Raw genomic sequence first — 22,404 nt, 5'->3', positions numbered from 1 at the left:
ACGCTGACAAGGTTGTCAGGTGTACGGTGTTTCCTCCGACACATTTGTGCGGCTGGCATCTGGGTTAAGCAGGCATTGTGTCAAGAGGCAGTGTGGCTTGGCTGAGTTGTGTTTCTGTCTTACTAGTGGTCTTACTACAACTTAAAAGCCAGTAAAGTTGGGCCTCCCGAGTGGTGCAGTGGTCTGAGTGGACCTTCACCTACCTGTGCCACTAGAGATCCTGGTTCGAGTCCAGGCTCTGTCGCAGCAGGCCGTGACCGGGAGACCCATGGGGCGACACACAATTGGCCCAGCGTCATCCGGGTTAGGGGAGGGTTTGGCCGGCAGTGATGTTCTTGTCCCATTGTGTACTAGCAACTCCTGTGGCAGGCCGCAATGCACGCTGACAAGGTTGTCAGGTGTACGGTGTTTCCTCCGACACATTTGTGCGGCTGGCATCTGGGTTAAGCAGGCATTGTGTCAAGAGGCAGTGTGGCTTGGCTGAGTTGTGTTTCGGGGGACGCACGGCTCTCGACCTTCACCTATCTCGAGTCCGTAAGGGAGTTGCAGCGATGGGACAAGACTAACAACCAATTTGATACCACGAAATTGGGGAGAAAAATGGGTAAAAAATAAAAAATGTCAGTAAAGTTAGCTTTAAAGCTTTCTCGGTATCCCTTGTAATCCCTTGCAAGAGTCGTGCAATAATGTTGCTATGACAGTCAGCACTATGGTTTTGGACCAGTAACAGCAGAGTTCTTGACCCCGTGTCCTGTCCTATGGGATTACGGAGTCTACACGCAGCTGTATAAATTAACTCAATGCAAAGCTATAGTAACACTGCAAATGGCTGTCAGTGAAAGGAACCATACGTCTGTTGGTGGGTGAGGCCAGAGCAAACAGACAAGAGTGAGCAGTGAAGAGGCTTGAGGTGAGAGAAAGGTTATGGTTGTGCTCCAATGCTGTGGATCCAAAGGGATGTTTGGCAAAGACATACGATGGGTGTCAAGGAGGTAAAGAACATTTTATTCGCAGAATAAAAAGCACCTTCTATACCTTGTTAATTATCGTCACTGATCTTATCTTAAAGTACTCTAATGTTATATCCACACCTCTCTTGTGCCCATCTTCCTCTCATTATTGCAACCATGGTTAATCAACAGCCTACTGACCATACTAATTACATGAATGACTATCCACTTTACCATCATATTAAACCCTACCTGCTTGGAAGTCATATACTCCTATTTTACTATCAACCTTGTTACTTCCTGCACCTCCCGATTCAGTATCCATAATTCTCCTGTATCCTTTCCTATAATCTGCAACCCTTCATCTCTCCAGAAACTAATGCTCCACCTAATACTCCAAGGACTATTCAAATCACACCATGTGCTATATATTTCCCAATAAACAAGATTTAAACATGTTTATTAAGTTAATCATCTATTACAGCTCTTCAAATAAAAATCCCTATGTAATGTACATCTTAATTTAGTTTTAACTAAATCATTCACCTCCATATTCCGATAGATTGACCCAATAATACCCACCCCAAGAAATGAAAATGTACTGAGCTGTTTCTACTAATTAAACCCAACAAAAGCTACAGTATGAGAATAACTGACTGGTGCAGAAATAGGAGAAAAAGACAAAATCAGCAAGGAGCCAAGGACACCAGTCCTGTAAATGGCAATTAGGGAAGCGCTTGGTAAATCATACTTCCAACCACAGCATTACCTTCCTCTGTGGAACAAAGAGAAAGCTGAGGAAAAAGACTTCTGAGTGACTCTACACATGACGACTATCTGTCTGGCTAAAGAGGCAGATGCCTCATTTCACAGATCCTCCTTAGAGAGAGAGGGAGAGAGAAAATAATACCCCACACACTGTAATTGTTCCCATGCGTCTAGCGGGGAGCCACACCCTGACTGACTCTGTCTCTCTTTCTCCAACACACTGTCTGTGGCCTGTAATCAGAGCTGCTGTCTCAGATGAGAAAAAACATCTGACTGAAGGGAATACAGGGCATTCGGAAAGTATTCAGACCCCTTGACTTTTCCCACATTTTGTTACATTACAGCCTTATTCTAAATTTGACAAAATTGTTTTCCCCCTCAATCTACACACAATACCTCATAATGACAAAGCAAAAACAAGTTTGAAATATCACATTCACATAAGTATTCAGACCCTTTACTCAGCACTTTGTTGAAGCACCTTTGGCAGTGATTACAGTCTTCTTGGGTATGACGCTACAAGCGTGGCACACCTGTATTTGGGAGTTTCTCCCCTTCTTCTCTGCAGATCCTCTCAAGCTCTGTCAGGTTGGATGGGGAGCGTTGCTGTACAGCTATATTCAGGTCTCTCCAGAGATGTTTGATTGGGTTCAAGTCCGGGCTTTGGCTGGGCCACTCAAGGACATTGAGACTTGTCCTGAAGCCACTCCTGCATTGTCTTGGATGTGTGCTTAGGGTCGTTGTCCTGTTGGAAGGTGAACCATCGCTCCAGTCTGAGGTCTTGAGCAGGTTTTCATCAAGGATATCTCTGTACTTTGGTAGCCTTCCCCAGATCTGTGCCTCGACACAATCCTGTCTCGGAGCTCTACGGACAATTCCTTCGACCTCATGGCTTGGTTTTTGCATTGTTAACTGTGGGACCTTATATAGATAGGTGTGCCTTTACAAAGCATGTCCAATAAATTGAATTTACCACAGTTGGACTCCAATCAAGATGTAGAAGCATGTCAAGATGGTCAATGGAAACAGGATGCACCGAATCTCATAGAAAAGGGTCAGAATACTTATGTAAAGTTGTTTTTTTTAATATCAATGTGCAGAAATTGTAAACTTGTTTTCTCTTTGTCATTATGGGGTATTATGTGTTGATTGATGATATATGTATATGTATTTTTAAATCCATTTTTAGAATTAAACTAACTGCTGCTGCAGACAGCCAGTTACATCATGTACACGTCACCCACATGAATGACTTGAGGTTTAAGGGTTCAAGCAACACAAGGGGACAAGGGGAGTTTTCTTGGCATTGGTGCTGTTCATTTCAGTCAAAACATAACAGTACTACATACTTTGCGGAATACGGTGCAGATTGAAGAATTGAGAAAAACTAAGTTAGATATCAGGAGTTGTTTTTTTTACTCTGAATGAATGTATAAATGCCTACATTACCACGTGTAATGATAATAACATGAGAACTAACTTTGAGGGCAAACTAACTAATTCTGATGAAAAAGAGGGCTGTTAATGACTGTTAAGGAGTAAACAAGGATACCACAGCAAATGTGGCCCCAGGTGTGATGTATGCTGGGGGGTATGACATCACAGCCAGGGGAATATAACAGGCATTCCTTTGTGGGTTATATTACTATACCTAACAGAATACAGGCCTAACTGTCCAACTTCAAATACATGTACTAATTGTACAGAAAATTCTTGTTTGGTCAGTGAGTAAGTTCATTTGCGGCTGCCGGCTATCATTTGTCTGGTTCATATCCTCCTCTGTGACATCACAGTCTCATCATAGCCTTCTGCTCTTCATCTGAGAGTGGGACATGAATGAATGGGACATGAATGAGTGTGTTCAAGGCCTCCTCTGACAACCACATCTCTTTCTAGAATTTTAAACCGGCTCAACAGTAGACTACTATCTCCCTCCCTCTCACTCACTCACTCACTCTACCCCTCCCAACACACAACACCCCTCCTTACAAGCTCCAGCTACCACTCACCCACCGCTACTCATATCTTCATGCTAAAACTCTCTGATGTGGACTAGATCTCTCATTGAGAAATCTACTTTAGTGTGACACATACCAATGTTGAGCAGGGAGGGAGGACACAAGAGACCCAGAAGTTGTCAGAGAAGCATAGCAGAGAAGTTGATGTCATCAGCTTTTAGCTGATCAGAGAAGACTGGCTCCACAAGGTTTCCTTCTATCAAGATCATAAAGGGATGCTTCCATCTCCACAACCAATGTTGTTATTCCAATGGGGATATGAAAAAAAACTAAGTTGTCTTTGACAACAGCAGGAAACACCAAACTCACTAGCTCCATTATCAAACTTTTTTTGTGCCTTGCAAGGGTTCTGGAAAAATGCTGTTTAAAAGGAGTGAATCATACTAAAAAGACCAACATGTGTTTTCAATCAGGGTTGTTGAAAACACTCCCCCCTAGCTGTTGAGAAACGTCAACGGACAGCACGCGAGGCAAGGAGACTTGGTTTAGACATGCATTTCCTGCCACTGCATCGGTCAGCCCTGTAAGCAATGTGCTGGCTCACCACATGGTTTACAAACTGCAGATTTTTTTTAAAGGGAGAAAATAAAATTCAAAAGGGAAAGAACCTGAGCAGCAAACTAAACTCTCACATTTCAAGTCTGGCATAGTGACGGCTGGACGAACACTAGAAACCACTTCCAATGGTCATAAACAAAGGCAGGAGACACCAGTAAGCTAGCTTGGGGGAACAAAGTGGAGCAAAGCAAAGATACCACTCCCATCTCATTTGTCCTGCTGAAGTAAAAATTCCTCAAGGTTTAGTCTGTCTATGGATGATAGATCAGCTTCACTGAGACAGACAATAGAACACAATTTATAATATGTTTTATTTATTAATAATAATTGTCATCAAACATGAATACATACATACAAAATGAAGTAATGGACCATAATTTTTACGTCAAGGAGAATAGAATACCCTATTGCAGGATTGCCAAACTGGCCGCCCGCGGGCAGAGGTGGGTTGTAACGCATTCCAGGTACTTAAGTCCACTGATGAATTAGCACTTTTCTAGTTACTCTCTGTGGGCTGTACTTGCATTTTTACTCAAGCGATGTCTAAAGGAAATAACTTACTTTTTACTCTGTTACACTTTACCAAATCTATTCAGTTATTCAGCTCGATTGATAGTAGTATATTGTTGTTGTCAATTGAAAACCACCAAATGTTGTGTATTTTTTTCAATATACATGAATCGATACTATCAAATCAAATATTATTGGTCACATACACATGGCTATCAGATGTTATTGAGAGTGTAGTGAGTTGCTTGTGCTTCTAATTCTGACAGTGCAGCAATATCTAACATGTAATCTAACAGTTCCATAACAACTACCTTATGCACACAAATCAAAGTAAAGGAATAAGAATATATACATGTAAATATATGGATGAGCAATGACAGAGCGGCATAGGCGAGATGCAATAGATGGTATAAAATACAGTACAGTTAAAGTCAGAAGTTTACATACACCTTAGCCAAATACGCTGAAACTCAGTTTCACAATTCCTGACATTTAATCCTAGTAAAAAATGCCCTGTCTTAGGTCAGTTAGGATCACCACTTAATTTTAAGAATGTGAAATGTCAGAATAATAGTAGAGAGAATTATTTATTTCAGATTTTACGTATTTCATCACATTCCTAGTGGGTCAGAAGTTTGCATACACTCAATTAGTATTTGGTAGCATTGCCATTAAATTGTTAAACTTGGGTCAAACGTTTAGGGTAGCCTTCCACAAGCTTCCCACAATAAGTTGGGTAAATGTTGGCCCATTCCTCCTGACAGAGCTGGTGTAACTGAGTCAGGTTTGTAGGCCTCCTTGCTGGCACAGGCTTTTTCACTTCTGCCCACACATTTTCTCTGGGATTGAGGTCAGAGCTTTGTGATGGCCACTCCAATACCTTGACTTTGTGTTCCATAAGCCATTTTGCCACAACTTTAGAAGTATGCTTTTAGAAGTATGCTTGTCAATGTCCATTTGGAAGACCCATTTGTGACCAAGCTTTAACTTCCTGACTGATGTCTTGAGATGTTGCTTTAATATATCCACGTCATTTTCCTACCTCATGATTCCATCTATTCTGTGAAGTGCACCAGTCCCTCCTGCAGCAAAGCACCCACACAATATGATGCTGCCACTCCGGTGCTTCACGGTTGGGATGGTGTTCTTCGGCTTGCAAGCATCCGCCTTTTCCTCCAAACATAACGATGGTCATTATGGCCAAACAGTTCTATTTTTGTTTCATCAGACCAGAGGACATTTCTCCAAAAAGTACGATCTTTGTCCACATGTGCAGTTGCAAACCGTAGTCTGTTTTTTTATGGCGGTTTTGGAGCAGTGGCTTCTTCCTTGCTGAGTGGCCTTTCAGGTTATGTCGATAAAGGACTCGTTTTACTGTGGATATAGATATTTGTGTACCTGTTTCTTCCAGCATCTTCTCAATGTCCTTTGCTGTTGTTCTGGGATTGATTTGCACTTTTCGCATCAAAGTACGTTCATCTCTAGGAGACAGAACGCTTCACCTTCCTGAGCGGTATGATGGCTGCGTGGTCCCATGGTGTTTACACTTGCGTACTATTGTTTGTACAGATGAACGTGGTAGCTTCAGGTGTTTGGAAATTGCTCACAAGGATGAACCAGACTCCACAAAAACATTTCTGAGGTCTTGGCTGATTTCTTTAGATTTTCCCATGATGTCAAGCAAAGAGGCACTGAGTTTGAAGGTATGCCTTGAAATACATCCGCAGGTACACCGCCAATTGTCTCAAATTATGTCAATTAGCCCATCAGAAGCTTCTAAATCCATGACATAATTTCCTGAAATTTTCCAAGCTGTTAAAAGGCACAGTCAAATTAGTGCATGTACCTCTGACCCACTGGAATTGTGAAACAATAAAATAATCTGTCTGTAAACAATTGTTGGAAAAATTACTTCTATCATGCACAAAGTAGATGTCCTAACCGACTATAGTTTGTTAACAAGACATTTGTGGAGTGGCTGTAAAATGATTTTTAATGAAACTTCCAACTTCAGCTGTATATACATATGAGATGAGTAATGCAAGATATGTAGACATTATTAGTCCATTTATTGATCCATTTATGAAAGTGGCCAATGATTTCAAGCCTGTATGTAGGCAGCAGCCTCTCTGTGTTAGTGATGGCTGTTTAACAGTCTGGTGGCCTTGAGAAAAAGCTGTCTCTCGGTCCCGGCTTTGATGCACCTGTACTTCTGGATGGTAGTGGGGTGAACAAGTAGTGGCTCGGGTGGTTGTTGTTCTTTATGCTCTTTTTGGCCTTCCTGTAACATCGGATGCTGTAGGTGTCTTGGAAGGACGGTAGTTTGTCCCCGGTGAATTACCTGTGCATCTGTTAAAGTTTGTGAGGGTTTTAGGTGACAAGACAAATTTCTTAAGCCTCCTGAGGTTGAAGAGGCGCCGTTGCGTCTGCTTCATCACACTGCCTGTGTGGGTGGACCATTTCAGTTTGTCCGTGATGTGTACGCCGAGGAACTTAAAACTTTCCACCTTCTCCACCGCTGTCCCATCGATGTGAATAGGGGGTGCTCCCTCTGCTGTTTCCTGAAGTCTATGTTTTGTTGACTTTGAGTGAGAGGTTGTTTTGCTGACATCACACTCAAGAGTGCCCTCACCTCCTCCTTGTAAGCTGTCGCATCATTGTCGGTAATCAAGCCTACTACTGTTGTGTCGTCTACAAACTTGATGATTGAGTTGGAGGCGTGCCACGCAGTCATGAGTGAACAGGGAGTACAGGAGGGGCTGAGCATGCACCCTTGTGGGGCCCCAGTGTTGAGGATCAGAAAAGTGGAGAAGTTGTTTCTTACCTTCACCACCTGGGGGCGGCCCGTCAGGAAGTCCAGAACCCGAGTGCACAGGGCATGGTTGAGACCCAGGGCCTCTAGCTTAATGATGAGCTTGGAGGGTGCTATGGGGTTGAATGCTGAGCTATAGTCAATGAACAGCATGTTTACATACGGTAGGTATTCCTCTTGTCTAGATGGGATAGGGCATTGTGCAGTGTTATGGCCATTGATTTGTCTACGGACCTATTGGGGTGGTAAGCAAATTGAAGTGGGTCTAGGGTGACAGGTAAGGTGGATGTGATATGGCCTTTGACTAGAAGTGCTACAGGGCAAGAGCAATTTAGTTAACTTACCTTTGCCTTCTTGGGTACAGAAATAAGGGTGGCCAACTTGAAGCATGTGGTGACAGCAGACTGTAATAGGGAGGGATTGAAAATGTCCGTAAACACACCCGCCAGCTGGTCTGCGCATGCTCTGAGGACGCCGCTTGGAATACCATCTGGGCCGACAGCCTTGCGAGGGTTAACACTTTTGAACGTTGGCCACGAAGAAGGAGAGCCCACAGTCCTTGGTAGCGGGCCGCGTTGGTGGCACTGTATTATCCTCAAAGCGGGCAAAGAAGGTGTTTAGTTTGTTTGGAAGCAAGACGTCTGTGTCCGTGACGTGGCTGGTTTTCTTTTTGTAGTCCTTGATTGTCTGTAGACCCTGCCAAATACGTCTTGGGTCTGAGCTGTTGAATTACGACTCCACTTTGTCTCTGTCCTGACGGTTTGCCTGTTTAATTGCCTTACGGAGGGAATAACTACAATGTTTGTATTCAGCCATAATCCCAGTCACCTTTCCATGGTTAAATACGGTGGTTTCAATATTGAGCGTATTCAGTTTTTTGTAAATGCCGCCATCTATCCACGATTTCTTGTTAGGGTAGGTTTTAATAGTCACGGTGTGTACAACATCTCCTATGCACTTCCTTATAAACTCACTCACCAAATCATACGTCAATATTATTATCTGAGGCTACCCGGAACATGTCCCAGTCAACTTAATCAAAATAATCTTGAAGTGTGGATTTACATGGCTGTGACAATAACCGAGGAGAATTCTCTTGGGACATAATACGGTCGGCATTTGATTTTGAGGAATTCTATGTCAGGTGAACAAAAGGACTTGAGTTCCTGTATATCGTTACAATTACACCATGAGTCGTTAATCATGAAACATACACCCCCGCCCTTCTTCTTCCCAGAGAGATGTTTATTCCTGTCGGCGAGACGTACAAAGAATCCACGTGGCTGTAGCGACTCCGACAGCATATCCCGAGAGAGCCATGTTTCCGTGAAACAGAGTATGTTACAATCCCTGATGTCTCTCTGGAAAGCAACCCTTGCCCTAATTTTGTCTACCTTGTTATCTAGAGACTGAACATTAGTGAGTAATATACTCAGAAGTGGTGGGTGGTGTGCGCGCCTTCGAAGTCTGACCAGAAGACCGCTCCGTCTACCTCTTCTCTGGCAGTGTTGTTTTGGGTCAGCCTCTAGAATCAGTTCAAATGCCCTGAGTAGTTCGGACAAAAGATCGGCTTCGGGAAAGTCATATTCCTGGTCGCAGTGCTGGTAAGTTGACACCGCTCTGATATCTAATAGTTCTTCCCGGCTGTATGTAATAACACTAAAGATTTTCTGGGCTAACAATGTAAGAAACAAAAATACTGCAAAGTTTCCTAAGGACTAGAAGTGAGGCAGCACTCTCTGTTACCACCATTCCGTCTATTGGTTCCCCTTTACATCTGTAAGAATGTTTCCCGACCCCTTGACCAATGAAATGTATTCAAAATAGCTTGTCATCAAAACTCTTCAAGTCCATTGGCTCTCAAAGTTGTCCATCATTCCTGTATCTTCACAGCAGCTCTTGAAGTGATGCGCATGTCTCCACTCCTAAGGAGATTTTTGTTTGTGTATTCACACCTTAATTAGCTTCTGCCGTTGTAATATTATATATTTCTGGAGTAAGATATGTATTTATCGGATATAATTCTGCTGTTGAAATTGTTTTTAGGGAGAGTGCAAAATAAATGGCTAGGTAGCTAACCCAGAATCTGACAGAATGTTTAATCTTCTGTTTTTAGCTCCCTATATGATCTCTGCTTGTTAGTTTAACTAGCCACCTTGTCATTGGCATAAAGAGTGAACAGATTAATTAGATGTGTGTGGCAATAGCTAACACATTAGGTTGCCACTAGATAAACTGGCTAGGCTAGCTAGCAAGCTGGGGTGTCAACCATGTCGTTAGCTAATGTTTCTTAGATCAACCGATCCTCCCACTCCATTGCTGTCTCTCACTGTGTGTGTGTTTAAAATGTCTCTTTTTTTATGACAAGACCTATAAGCACATCTGTCATACAGTACATCATCTCAGTAAGCTTTTTGGCCCATATACTGTAGCTACTAGAAATCAAGTCAACCGAGGGAGAGGAGAATGGGCCAACCAAGAAAAGAAAAGACCCTTCAAAGTGGAAAAGAGAGGTTCGGAAGAGAAGGAGGATGCAGGGTAAATCCTACCATGGCAGGAAAAAGACTGATATCTGCAATGTTTGATTATTTGTATTACTTACATGATTCTTACCTAAATACCCACATTGATGTTTTGTTCCATGCTGAAATGTGTCTGATTTGCATTCTAGTAACATGATTGACAGTGACATTTCGATATTGATTGCTGTTTGACAGTTGTAAAACATACCTGACCTCCTTTCCATTTCATTCTGAGTAAAAAAAGGACAACTCACACTTGGTGTAAATATGTTAAGTATGGATTCACCATCACATGTGCTTTAAATGATATTGTGAAATACATTTTCATTAATGCTACTGAAATTGGTCAATTATTCCAATGTCTTGAGTGCCATTTACCTTTTTATGAAAGAGCACATTGATAGATATTAAGTCAACTTAGAATAAGACAGTAATTGAAACTGTACAGCCTACGGACTTTGTTATATGTTAGTCTTCATTGGAGTCTACTTGTGCTGGAGAACATCTGCAAGATGATGCTGGCAGGCTTAAATAATAAATAAATGTCAATTGCACTAAATTGTTCTTTTTGTTTGCTATATGGTATAAAAAAATCCAAACAAAATTTGACACTAGTACTTCAAGTACTTTTCAAATACTTTTTTAATTTAAGTACAGATTTGTGGTACTTTACCCACCTCTGCCCCGTGGGTGTTTTCATTTGCCCACCAAGTCTTCTGAACATTTTGTTTTCTTATTGTATTTTCATTGTTGGAGATAAGACTGTAAAAGATTTCCAATTGAAAGTCACTTTTACAACCAGGAAATCAGCTCCAGGTGATTTTCAATTGAAAATCTTTTTCAAGGTTTGTAATTATTGTTGAAGTCAAATATATCATTTTGGGCTTCTTGCAGTCAATTCCTTGTCTATTAATTATTTGTAATTATTTAAGATCCAGCCCCCCGTCCATCCACTCAAGACTAAATCTTCCACTGGCTGAATATAGTTGATCATCCCTGCGCTATTGAATTTCTTGCGTATTGTCTTTTATATTATATCAGAAAATGTATCATTTGAAGTGCTTTAGATATGTATATATTATTATGCTAACTTATTAAGGCTTCCGCATGGATTTGTTCCCCCTTTCCAAAGCATTCCAGAATTGAAAACCACTCAATCCACAACTGCTGAATTTACACTTACATTTAAAATGTTTCATTTCCATAGTACACAGTACTGCTATGTACTGTATTTAAAGACCCAGATATCTTCCGTTCAGCATTTTTAAGTCTAGGCATATGTTATATCTAATTGTTTCCAGATTAAAAAGAATAGCATGGGATGCAATTTATTGCAGAGTCCAGCATCTTAGTGTGCCAGAGAGTAGGGGCATGTTTAGCTTTTGTGCAAAATGCTGCTCACAACAGGCAGCCCCATGATCTCAACTGAGGACTGTGCTGTTTCCACTTTTAAAGGAGTTTGTTGCTCCATTACCGCATGTGGAAAATATGTGACAGCTGTGAGATTCTGGGAGAAATTAGCAAAGCATCAGCTATACATCACACCTATGCATAGGAATGGGAGTTTGTATCTAGTCAAAAATGGTTTTAGAGTTTAGAAGGCTTGAAGATTAGTTGACAAGTTAAATCAGGTGTGCTTCTCTGGGGCTACAACAAAAATGTGTGCTGTTGGGGGTACTCGAGGACTGGAGTTGGGAAACACCCTGTCGTTCTCAACCAATGTCTCAACCAACATCATGGCGGTGGCCCGTTCCTGTAGGTTCATGCTCTACAACATCCGCAGAGTACGACCCTGCCTCACACAGGAAGCGGCGCAGGTCCTAATCCAGGCACTTGTCATCTCCCGTCTGGATTACTGCAACTCGCTGTTGGCTGGGCTCCCTGCCTGTGCCATTAAACCCCTACAACTCATCCAGAACGCCGCAGCCCGTCTGGTGTTCAACCTTCCCAAGTTCTCTCACGTCACCCCGCTCCTCGGCTCTCTCCACTGGCTTCCAGTTGAAGCTTGCATCCGCTACAAGACCATGGTGCTTGCCTACGGAGCTGTGAGGGGAACGGCACCGCAGTACCTCCAGGCTCTGATCAGGCCCTACACCCAAGCAAGGGCACTGCGTTCATCCACCTCTGGCCTGCTCGCCTCCCTACCATTGAGGAAGTACAGTTCCCGCTCAGCCCAGTCAAAACTGTTCGCTGCTCTGGCCCCCCAATGGTGGAACAAACTCCCTCACGACGCCAGGACAGCGGAGTCAATCACCACCTTCCGGAGACACCTGAAACCCCACCTCTTCAAGGAATACCTAGGATAGGATAAGTAATCCTTCTCACCACCCCCCCTTAATGATTTAGATGCACTATTGTAAAGTGGCTGTTCCACTGGATGTCAGAAGGTGAATTCACCAATTTGTAAGTCGCTCTGGATAAGAGCGTCTGCTAAATGACTTAAATGTAAATGTAAATGTACACAAAGGTTCTGGCTTCAAGGAAAGACCAACTCTGCATGAGTAATTAGAGAGGAGTAAACATGCAGAGCTTATTTTCTCTTACCTGATGTAGCTAGCTTTGATGTAGCTAAAATATTAATGCTTCGCCTATTCCTCTCTGATTTAGAATATACCATTTCACAAACAACCTACTGATGTAGGCCTACTGTACATGAGCACTAGTATCAGGGTGTATTAGCTAGCTACCTTTGCTCTGACTAAGTACATTTAACTAGCTATCCAGCTAACTAGCGATTAGCATTGGCAGTTAACACAATTTATTTTGGCCACAACTTGCTAAGAAGAAACAAACTAAGTGTTTGCAGCCAGTAAGATACAAAAACTGATGGTGTAATATAGAACGATTGCAGATTGATATTAAGAAGCAAGGAAATCAGCATTGTCGTCACCAATATCTTGTTGCATCTGCAGCATTGACCATGAAGGCTGTCCCTGCCAGTGAACAGCAAGTGGTTGTGACTCATAGTAGAGAAAAAACTGCTCTCCTTGAGTGACAGGGGGCAGGGCTTGTTGTGTGTATATGGAGAGAGGAGACCCCAGTAGCAAACAGAGTAAAGTATTTAAAAAAAAACACATTACACAAGGCAGAGTGGTGTAACACACTAAACAAACCAAACATTAAAATACCGTTATACAAGATAAAGTAAAAACCCAAACCGGTCCTTGCATCAATACCAGTATATAGTAAATTATGGTATACCGCCCAGCCCTAGGTTAGGTACTGTAAAGTAGCTCACTCCTACTGTTATATGGAGATGGAATGTGAGGTAACATCAAGACCAGTCTGTCTTTGTCTTCCCTTATTGGCTCAGGGCTCTATTTTCAGCTGGCGCTAAGGTGGTGCAAGAGTCAAAAGCACATTCATTTGCAATTTCATCATGTAAAAACTGGCGCACTGGCATTTTCCCCCCTTACGCCAGGTTCGGCAATTTACCAGCTCGCTTGCGCTGAGGTGGGAGGGGTGGAAATATTTGAGGTGTGTCCTTAAAAATGTGTGCCAATATGACAATTTCTGTCAGCACAAATAGGGATATTTAATACCGACCAAAAGGTAATGGCATTGATGTTGACAGCGGACGCGGACACGGTAACCTTATGTAAATCACCAATGTTGTATTAAAAATATCATGAGCATCAAAAACATCAGACATTCTCCTTTTTTATTTAAATTGGACATTATTTGTGTCCAGCTTCTGTGAAAAATTAGGACTCATTATGTGCGATGCCCATTGAATGAGAAGTGTCAGTGACTGTAGGATGCCTTTTAAGGAACATGAACTAAAATAACTATTATTTTGTGAGAAAAAAAAATCTTTTTCCACTTTCCTCTGTGGGCCTAACTTTGAAATCATGGGAAATCCCATCGCTGTCTGTCGGTCGGAATCCGCTTGTAGGCTATACTTCCTGTTTGTTTGTTTGTTTACCTTTCACGTGGCAAAGTCACTAACTCGCCATATCAACGACAATGGTAGGCTACAGCGCCTAGTGAAAGTCTACACACCCCTTGCACAGTCTTCACATTTTGCTCCTTTAAAATAAATAGTTTTCCTGCTCCACATTTTCAAAGTGAAAGAAAATTATAGAAAATGTTCCAAATTAATAAATAATTGATTGCATGTCGTCACACCCCAGACGTAATATCTAGTGGAACCACCTTTGGCAGCTATTACAACTGTGAATAATTTTGAATAAATTTCTACCAACTTTGCACAACTCTTATTAGGGCAACATACCCTGATTGCACAAAACATTAGGAACATCTAACATTGAGTGGCAGCCCCTTTCGTTGGGGCATGGACTCTACAAGGTGTCGAATGTGTTCCACAGGGATGCTGACCCATGTTGACTCCAATGCCTCCCACAGGTGTGTCAAGTTGGCTGGATATCCTTTGGGTGGTGGACCATTATTGATACACATGGGAAACTGTTGAGCGTGAAAATCCCAGCTGCATTGCAGTTCTTAAAACACTCAGACCAGTGTGCCTGGCACCTACTACCATACCCCTTTCAAAACCACTTAAATATTTTGTCTTGCCCATTCACCATCTGAATGACACACATACACAATTCATGTCTCAATTGTCTCAAGGCTTAAAAATCATTATTTAACCTTTCTCCTCCCCTTCATCAAATCAAAGTTTATTTGTCACGTGCGCCAAATACAACAGGTGTAAACCTTACAGTGAAATGCTTACTTACAGGCTCTAACCAATGGTGCCAAAAAAGGTGTGTGTGTGTGTGGGTAAGTAAAGAAATAAAACAACAGTAGAAAGACATTTGAAAAAAAGAGTAGCAAGGCTTATATACAGACACCTGTTAGTCAGGCTTATTGAGGTAGTATGTAGATGTAGGTATCGTTAAAGTGACAGTGCATATATGATGAACAGACAGTAGCAGTAGTGTAAAAAGAGGGGTTGGCGGGTGGTGGGACACAATGCAGATAGCCCGGTTAGCCAATGTGCGGGAGCACTGGTTGGTCAGGCCAATTGAGGTAGTATGTACATGAATGTATAGTTAAAGTGACTATGCATATAAGATAAACAGAGAGTAGCAGCAGTGTAAAAGAGGGGTTGGGGGAAGGGGGGTGCACACAATGCAAATATTCCGGGTAACCATTGGTCTTATGGCTTGGGGGTAAAAACTGTTGAGAAGCCTTTTTGTCCTAGACTTGGCACTCCGGTACCGCTTGCCATGCAGTAGTAGAGAGAACAGTCTATGGCTGGGGTGGCTGGGGTCTTTGACAATTTTTAGGGCCTTCCACTGACACCGCCTGGTGTAGAGGTCCTGGATGGCAGGCAGCTTTGCCCCAGTGATGTACTGGGCCGTACACACTACCCTCTGAAGTGCCTTGCGGTCGGAGGCCGAGCAATTGCCGTACCAGGCAGTGATGCAACCAGTCAGGATGCTTTCGATGTTACAGCTGTAGAACCTTTTGAGGATCTCAGGACCCATGCCAAATCTTTTTAGTTTCCTGAGGGGGAATAGGCTTTGTCGTGCCCTCTTCACGACTGTCTTGGTGTGTTTGGACCAATCTAGCTTGCTGTTGATATAGACACCAAGGAATTTGAAGCTCTCAACCTGCTCCACTACAGCCCCGTCGATGAGAATGGGGACGTGCTCGGTGCTCCTTTTCCTGTAGTCCACAATCATCTCCTTAGTATTGGTTACATTGAGGGATAGGTTATTATTCTGGCACCACCCGGCCAGGTCTCTGACCTCCTCCCTATAGGCGGTCTCGTCGTTGTCGATGATTAGGCCTACCACTGTTGTGTCGTCAGCAAACTTAATGATGGTGTTGGAGTCGCGCCTGGCCATGCAGTCGTGGGTGAAAAGGGAGTACAGGAGGAGACTGAGCACGCACCCCTGGGGAGCTCTAGTATTGAGGATCAACGTGGCAGATGTGTTGCTACCTACCCTCACCACCTGGGGGCAGCCTGTCAGGAAGTCCAGGATCCAGTTGCAGAGGGAGGTGTTTAGTCCCAGGATCCTTAGCTTAGTGATGAGCTTTGAGGGTACTATGGTGTTGAATGCAGAGCTGTAGTCAATGAACAGCATTCTCACATAGGTGTTCCTTTTGTCCAGGTGGGAAAGGGCAGTGTGGATTGCAATAGAGATTGCATCATCTGTGGATCTGTTTGGGAGGTATGCAAATTGGAGTGGGTCTAGGGTTTCTGGGATAAAGGTGTTGATGTGAGCCATTACCAGCCTTTCAAAGCACTTCATGGCTACGGATGTGAGTGCTACGGATCTGTAGTCATTTAGGCAGGTTGCCTTTGTGTTCTTGGGCACAGGGACTATGCTGGTCTGCTTGAAGCATGTTGGTATTACAGATTCAATCAGGGGCATGTTGAAAATGTCAGTGAAGACACCTGCCAGTTGGTCAGCACATGCCCGGAGCACACGTCCTGGTAATCCGTCTGGCCCCGCAGCCTTGTGTATGTTGACCTGTTTAAAGGTCTTACTCACGTCAGTGAGTGTGATCACACAGTTGTCCGGAACAACTGATGCTCTCATGCATGCCTCAGTGTTGCTTGCCTCGAAGCGAGTATAAAAGTGATTTAGATCGTCTGGTAGGCTACACTGATTGAAGGTGATTTAACAGGTGACATTAAGAAGGGATCATAGCTTTCACCTGGTCAGTCTGTCATGGAAAGTGCAGGTCTTCCTAATGTTTTGTATACTCAGAGTATATTTAGACGAATTCAACTAACTGTTATAGTTTTTGGTTCTTCATCAAATAAATATTTTTGTTTTCAAATAACTGACATATATTCATATACCTTCAAATAGTATTAGTTTTTTTAATACCTGCATTTGAATTTCAAAGAAAATAGTTGCCTTTTAGATAACTCTATATAACCTCTATTCGACTACCTCAAGTATTTGAAAAGTTGGTATTTTCAAATAAACTACAAAATACAACTATTTTCTGCTGAGGTCTGGTTCACACAGCATTTGCCACTATTGATGGGATGTGATGCACGAGACAGCCTGTATGACCATGTCATCTTTCATTTTTTTTGCCAGCCCGATCTGTTCATCTCAACCTTTCATATTCAACAATGGTTGTCTCCAGGATGGACAGCAGGGTAGGCAGCAGTGACATCAGAAGAGTGAGGGATGATGACCCAGCGAGAGACAGTGGAAGGAAAAGAGGAACAGTGTGTGTGTGTGTGTGTGTGTGTGTGTGTGTGTGTGTGTGTGTGTGTGTGTGTGTGTGTGTGTGTGTGTGTGTGTGTGTGTGTGTGTGTGTGTGTGTGGGGGGGGGGGATAATAGTTTTCAAAATAATGGGTGCCCTATTGTGAACCCAGAGAGACTATTTTTCCATTGATGCTTTACAATACCAGAGAATAGTGAAGCAGCCAGTTGATGTGTTCCACAGTGGGAGGCACTTTTCCAGCCCGGGCCATCTCATTGGTTTTATGTCCCTACTGACACCAGCCTTGGCAGGCTCTCAGAGAGATGCATCCAGGTGGGTCAGTGCACTTGGCTGTTGCTGCAGAGGAGCAGCAACAGCCAGATTAAATGACTCATTGCTCCTTCACTGTGCAAGTTCGCATCCTAAATGGCACCGTAACGTTACTTTAAAAACAACAGGATATTTTGTACAGTGTAGATTCTGAAAGAGATTACGGTCATCTTTCTGCCCTAACTGTTTATAGTCTTATATTTCATAGCCTTACTAAACCATGATGTATCATGCTTTTATATATTATATTATTTGTAAGTAGTTAATATTGACGTAATAATGCATTTGTTATGAGAAGAAATAGCATTTGTCAGTATTGGATGATCTATTTAACACAGATGGCCACAGAAAAAGGAACTGGAACTCTGATGAAATTCCCTGCACATGCAATAAACGGCCTGTGTGACGTTCTCGTCTGAAATAAATATTTTTGTGGTTATCTGTTGGAATCCACATTTAGCTTCTCTAGACTCGATTGAATTAGTTCATTTTCAGAATCGACTCATATAAATTACCAAACCAAGTCACAAGGTTCAATGACCCAGACACTAACACTGTAGTCCTGTTGGTACACCTGTACGATGGCATAGGGGCATTATTTATTGATTTTGTTATTTGTCAGGGACAATGTACAACATGCCATTGCACCAGATTTAACTAGATAGCTCATTTTCATCTGTGGTCCCTGGTAGAAAGTAGTGGACTACGGGGAATAGGGTGCCATTTGAGACACGGCCATATAGTGTGAAACTACGATTGTACTACAAGGTGTGCACAGTGGTTTTCCCATAACAGTTCCCAGCTCACCTGCAGGTCGAAGAACTTGCTGTAGCGCCTGAAGATGACCTCGGTGCTGCCATCAGACCAGGACACTTTGATGATGTAAACCTAAAAATAAAATAAAAAAAGGGTGTTTAAACCTTTTTTTCCCTACAGACCCATACCAGGTTGGTGTAACGACCAGGATCCATACCAATTGGCATGTAGTTATGCTCTTGTCATAGTAACAACAATAACAGTGTAATAATCTCTAAGGAATTGGTAAAATCGCAAGATTTATTTTCTAATTCGTGGTCACACAATAGTCCACAATGACTGGGTTTCTAGGGAAGATGACATTTGAGTAAATAGAGCTGGTTCATTGTGTGGTAATTTAGTGTGATGTCTGTCTTGTCCACAGACACAGAAGGGATATCCTTCTGAACTCACTTCCCACACCTTAAGATCATAATTTCCAATGAAATAGGAAATGATCATGCCTACTACTCACGCATATTGGGCTAACACTATTGAAGTCTAGTCTTACAAAGGATGCACGGACATGTGACATACCACCACTGTGAGACAGCGGAACATTGTATTACATTGCTAAATACCGGAAATTTTCATAGTCAAAAACAGCCAAACTGACCGATCCCGTCTGTCTTTTTCTTTATGTACATCTATATCTTCACTTTAGGGGTGCAATGAAATACTAGAGGCTTAGGTATTCCGCTTGTGACATCAATGAAAACAAACCCTGTGTAAAGATCAAAGTACTAACTAGACCGTGAATAAAAAATAAAACGTCTTGCAGCCTGTCGACTGTCGTCATGCAATAATGGCCTGCTGGTGCTGGCTGGCATACAAGCACAACAAACACTTTTTTTTTTCTAAAGGAAGAGCGAAAGAGAGGCTGGGAGGTGATCGGACGTAAACTCTCCAGTGATTATGTCTGGCTGAGTGCTTCTGTTGGCCTCTGTCCCAGGATGGGCCAGCTCGGCCTGTCCCTTTTCCCCTGCCTTCCCTGTAGGAGACCAAGGCTGTGGACGAAGCTCAATGCAGAACTCAACGCATGGCACACGACCAGTGAACCAGTAAACACAGCAGATGGAGCAGACACAGGAGCTCAAGAACTTTATATCCTGCACCTCACGATGCTCACTGTGTATTGGCATGTTAGTATTACGTAACGAGTCATCATTATCACCGTACAACCAATACTCACACCCCATATCTCCTAGGAGGACTGAGGAGTGGTTTTTTTAAATAGGAAAAACATTCCTCCATCTGCCTCAGCCCACGCTCAGCTCCTAACCCTTTCCCTGTGCATTAGAGATAATTCAAAGCAGAAAAGCTGAGGTGGCTTGGATACAGCGATGGAAACAGTGTTGTGATGCACTGATCACAGCACCATCAGAAAGTAGAATACTGTATCGTGTAGGCATGCTTTGTCACGTTGCGCAATGTGCACATTAAGGTATTCTCAATATCTTTCTGATGGCTCAGGGACTTCGTAGTAGGCCTAACGCCCATTTGTAGAAGTTAAGCTTGCGCCACAAAAAGTCGTAGTCAGGACTAAACGCAAATGGGCCAAACAGTCTCAAACGACATATTCTGTTTCTGCTCTCTATCCCAGACAGAAGTGTGCAGAAGCGCCTCCCTTGTTCAAACATTCCATCAATGGCTTGTGTACTCTGAGCTGACAATGACCTTAGGAATAGACGAGTGAGTAGTATGCTTCCTGGTTAACAAATACCCATGCCGAAGGCCATGGTTTTCTACCCCATTGTTTGTAGCCTATAGAGGGTTGCCAGTTGACTTTTACTTTGGCGGCCATGTTGGAAGACCACCGCATCAATTCTTTCGACAACAACTGCTGAGTGGCTAACCCAAGCTGCATGATAGCAGTGCCTAAAACAAGTTGATTCATCACCACGGTAAATTTCTGTGCAACAAGATAGGAAAGACAAACAGGTTTTTTACAGATAACACCAATGAGATAAGACTCAAGAACTGACAGAAAACCGAAGAAACCTTTCTGCCCGTCCAGACCTGCACTCAGACAGCTGTCAGTACAGGATCTGCTCCAATCATTTCATCATTGGTAAGTCTGATTGATTTATAGTTTAGTTTAGCGGTTTGTCAACCAGGTGTTAACAGCAAGACTAAATTAGCCAACATTATCTAGCTAGATAGCGTGTAGTCTAGCTATTAGCATGTGTCAATGAGATTCAAGTTTTGGGGAAGCTACTTTTTTCACCATAAAAATTTACTTTTATAGCAAAGGATTGCATGAGTCTCTCATCACATTTGCAGACTAATGTAAGCATAGTAGCCTAGTCCTAATGTGATGAGTAGATTGGATAGTCATAATTTAGGCGATATCAGAGATGTATTTTTAAATTACTTTGCACAGGAAAAATGTGCCCTTTGATAAACATTTTATGCAATTCTACTACACTTCATATGACAGGGGACATTAGCATAATCTTTTTTTAATTCGATGGTAGCCTATGCCTACTCTGCTGACACTGACGACAAATCAATAAAAACGAAACCATGTAATCTAGGCCTTTGAAAAGGGATCATAGCCAGAAGGGATGGAGCTATTGTCAAATTAACATCAAAAGTAAATGCTTTTAATTTTTAGCTAACCCTAACCTTTTTCCTCACCTTAACGTAATTATCCTAACCTGCTGCGTAAATTCTCCTGACCATGAAAAAGTGAGACCCAAAAAACTCCAGTGGCACTGACCCAATGATAATTTGTTGAGAACTTTATTCATAAGAGGAGGGAAAATGTATGGACATTACAGCATAGGACAAAGGCCTCAATGGGATAGGAAACCCTGCTGTGTTGACTATTGGTTGTTCCAGCCCAATGTTAGATTTGATCTTTATATGACACAAAAAAACCTGACGGAATTAAACACAACAAAACCATTAAGAGCCCTGATGGTACAGGTGACCTGAAGAAGTGATATTCTAACATCAGGAGTGCTTCTCATTTGTTTATGTACGGTTGGTTCACCAGCTGACCTCTATCAGGACACCCATGTTGACTGGATTCCCACTGTGAAGACGAGCAACGCTTCAGCAGCATCAGTTTCTACTTCCACCGCTTTGTCCCTTTCCCTCAGTTAAACAACGTGGTTGTCATATCCTGTGCTTTGGTCAATGTTTGTCATATGCTGTGCTTTGGTCAATCTGAATGATTCTGTTGTGCCATTTAAGTAGAGATGTTACGACTTCCGCCAAAGTCAGTCCCACTCCTTGTTCGGGCGCCATTCGGCGGTCGACGTCACCGGCCTTCTAACCATCGCCGATCCACTTTTCATTTTCCATTTGTTTTTTCTTTGTTTTACACACCTGGTTTCAATTCCCCAATTACATGTTCATTATTTATCCCTTTGTTTTCCCCATGGTTTTTCTGTGTGTTTGTTTTATGTATTTCGGTCCTATTGTGTGGGCTTGGTATTACTACATGTATTAGGTCATTTTGAGTAAAGTTACTTTTTTTTACTCATCTCTGCTGTCCTGCACCTGACTCCTCTGCACCAGCTACACCCAGATCTTTTACAAGAGAGCCCCTTCACCTTGTCGTCATGCCAGAAATGCCCCTTAACCCCTATGAATATATAACATTTAATTTGGTACAACATGTAAAAGACTATTGTTTATGACATTGTAAACATGCTGGACATTAATAATGGTGCAATGAAAAGTATTGTGTGTGATCTCTGCTTTGCGTCATTGAATAAAATCTATTTCTAATAGACTAACTTATTTTAATTTGACAATTTAAACACATTTAGCATTGACAATGTTATTGTTGTGCTAGTCTTAGCCAAACCATCTTCAACATCACAGTGGCTCCAAGTGCCAGTCAGACCTTCTGGGAGAAAAGTATCAGGAATTGAACTTGGTAGTAGTAGTTGTGTGTACGTTTCAAACATAGTCTGGTGTTGTTTTTTAAAATTGAGAACATACAGTTGAGGTCGGAAATTTACATAAACAAGTTTTAATGACTCCA

General features: G+C 42.4%; 1 protein-coding gene and 1 long non-coding RNA gene across 5 annotated transcripts in view; one reads left to right on the top strand and one right to left on the bottom strand.

The window, feature by feature from the left end:
* The window catches only part of LOC135548820 (SH3 and PX domain-containing protein 2B-like), a 93,714-nt gene that overhangs the window by 59,688 nt on the left and 11,622 nt on the right, over positions 1 to 22,404 (bottom strand). For all 4 annotated transcript variants that reach the window (XM_064978770.1, XM_064978768.1, XM_064978767.1 and 1 more), the window contains exon 2: positions 18,417 to 18,497. In XM_064978770.1, the coding sequence (XP_064834842.1) occupies positions 18,417 to 18,497 (81 nt within the window). The remainder of the gene's footprint in view (positions 1 to 18,416; positions 18,498 to 22,404) is intronic.
* On the top strand, positions 20,127 to 21,898 carry LOC135548007 (uncharacterized). The gene is made up of 2 exons (XR_010456758.1): positions 20,127 to 20,475; positions 21,406 to 21,898. It is a non-coding gene; the product is annotated as an uncharacterized LOC135548007 (long non-coding RNA).

This window comes from Oncorhynchus masou, chromosome 11 (assembly GCF_036934945.1).
Source record: "Oncorhynchus masou masou isolate Uvic2021 chromosome 11, UVic_Omas_1.1, whole genome shotgun sequence".
In the NCBI taxonomy this organism is placed as follows: Eukaryota; Metazoa; Chordata; class Actinopteri; order Salmoniformes; family Salmonidae; genus Oncorhynchus; species Oncorhynchus masou.
This window is presented reverse-complemented; position numbering and strand designations above follow the sequence as displayed.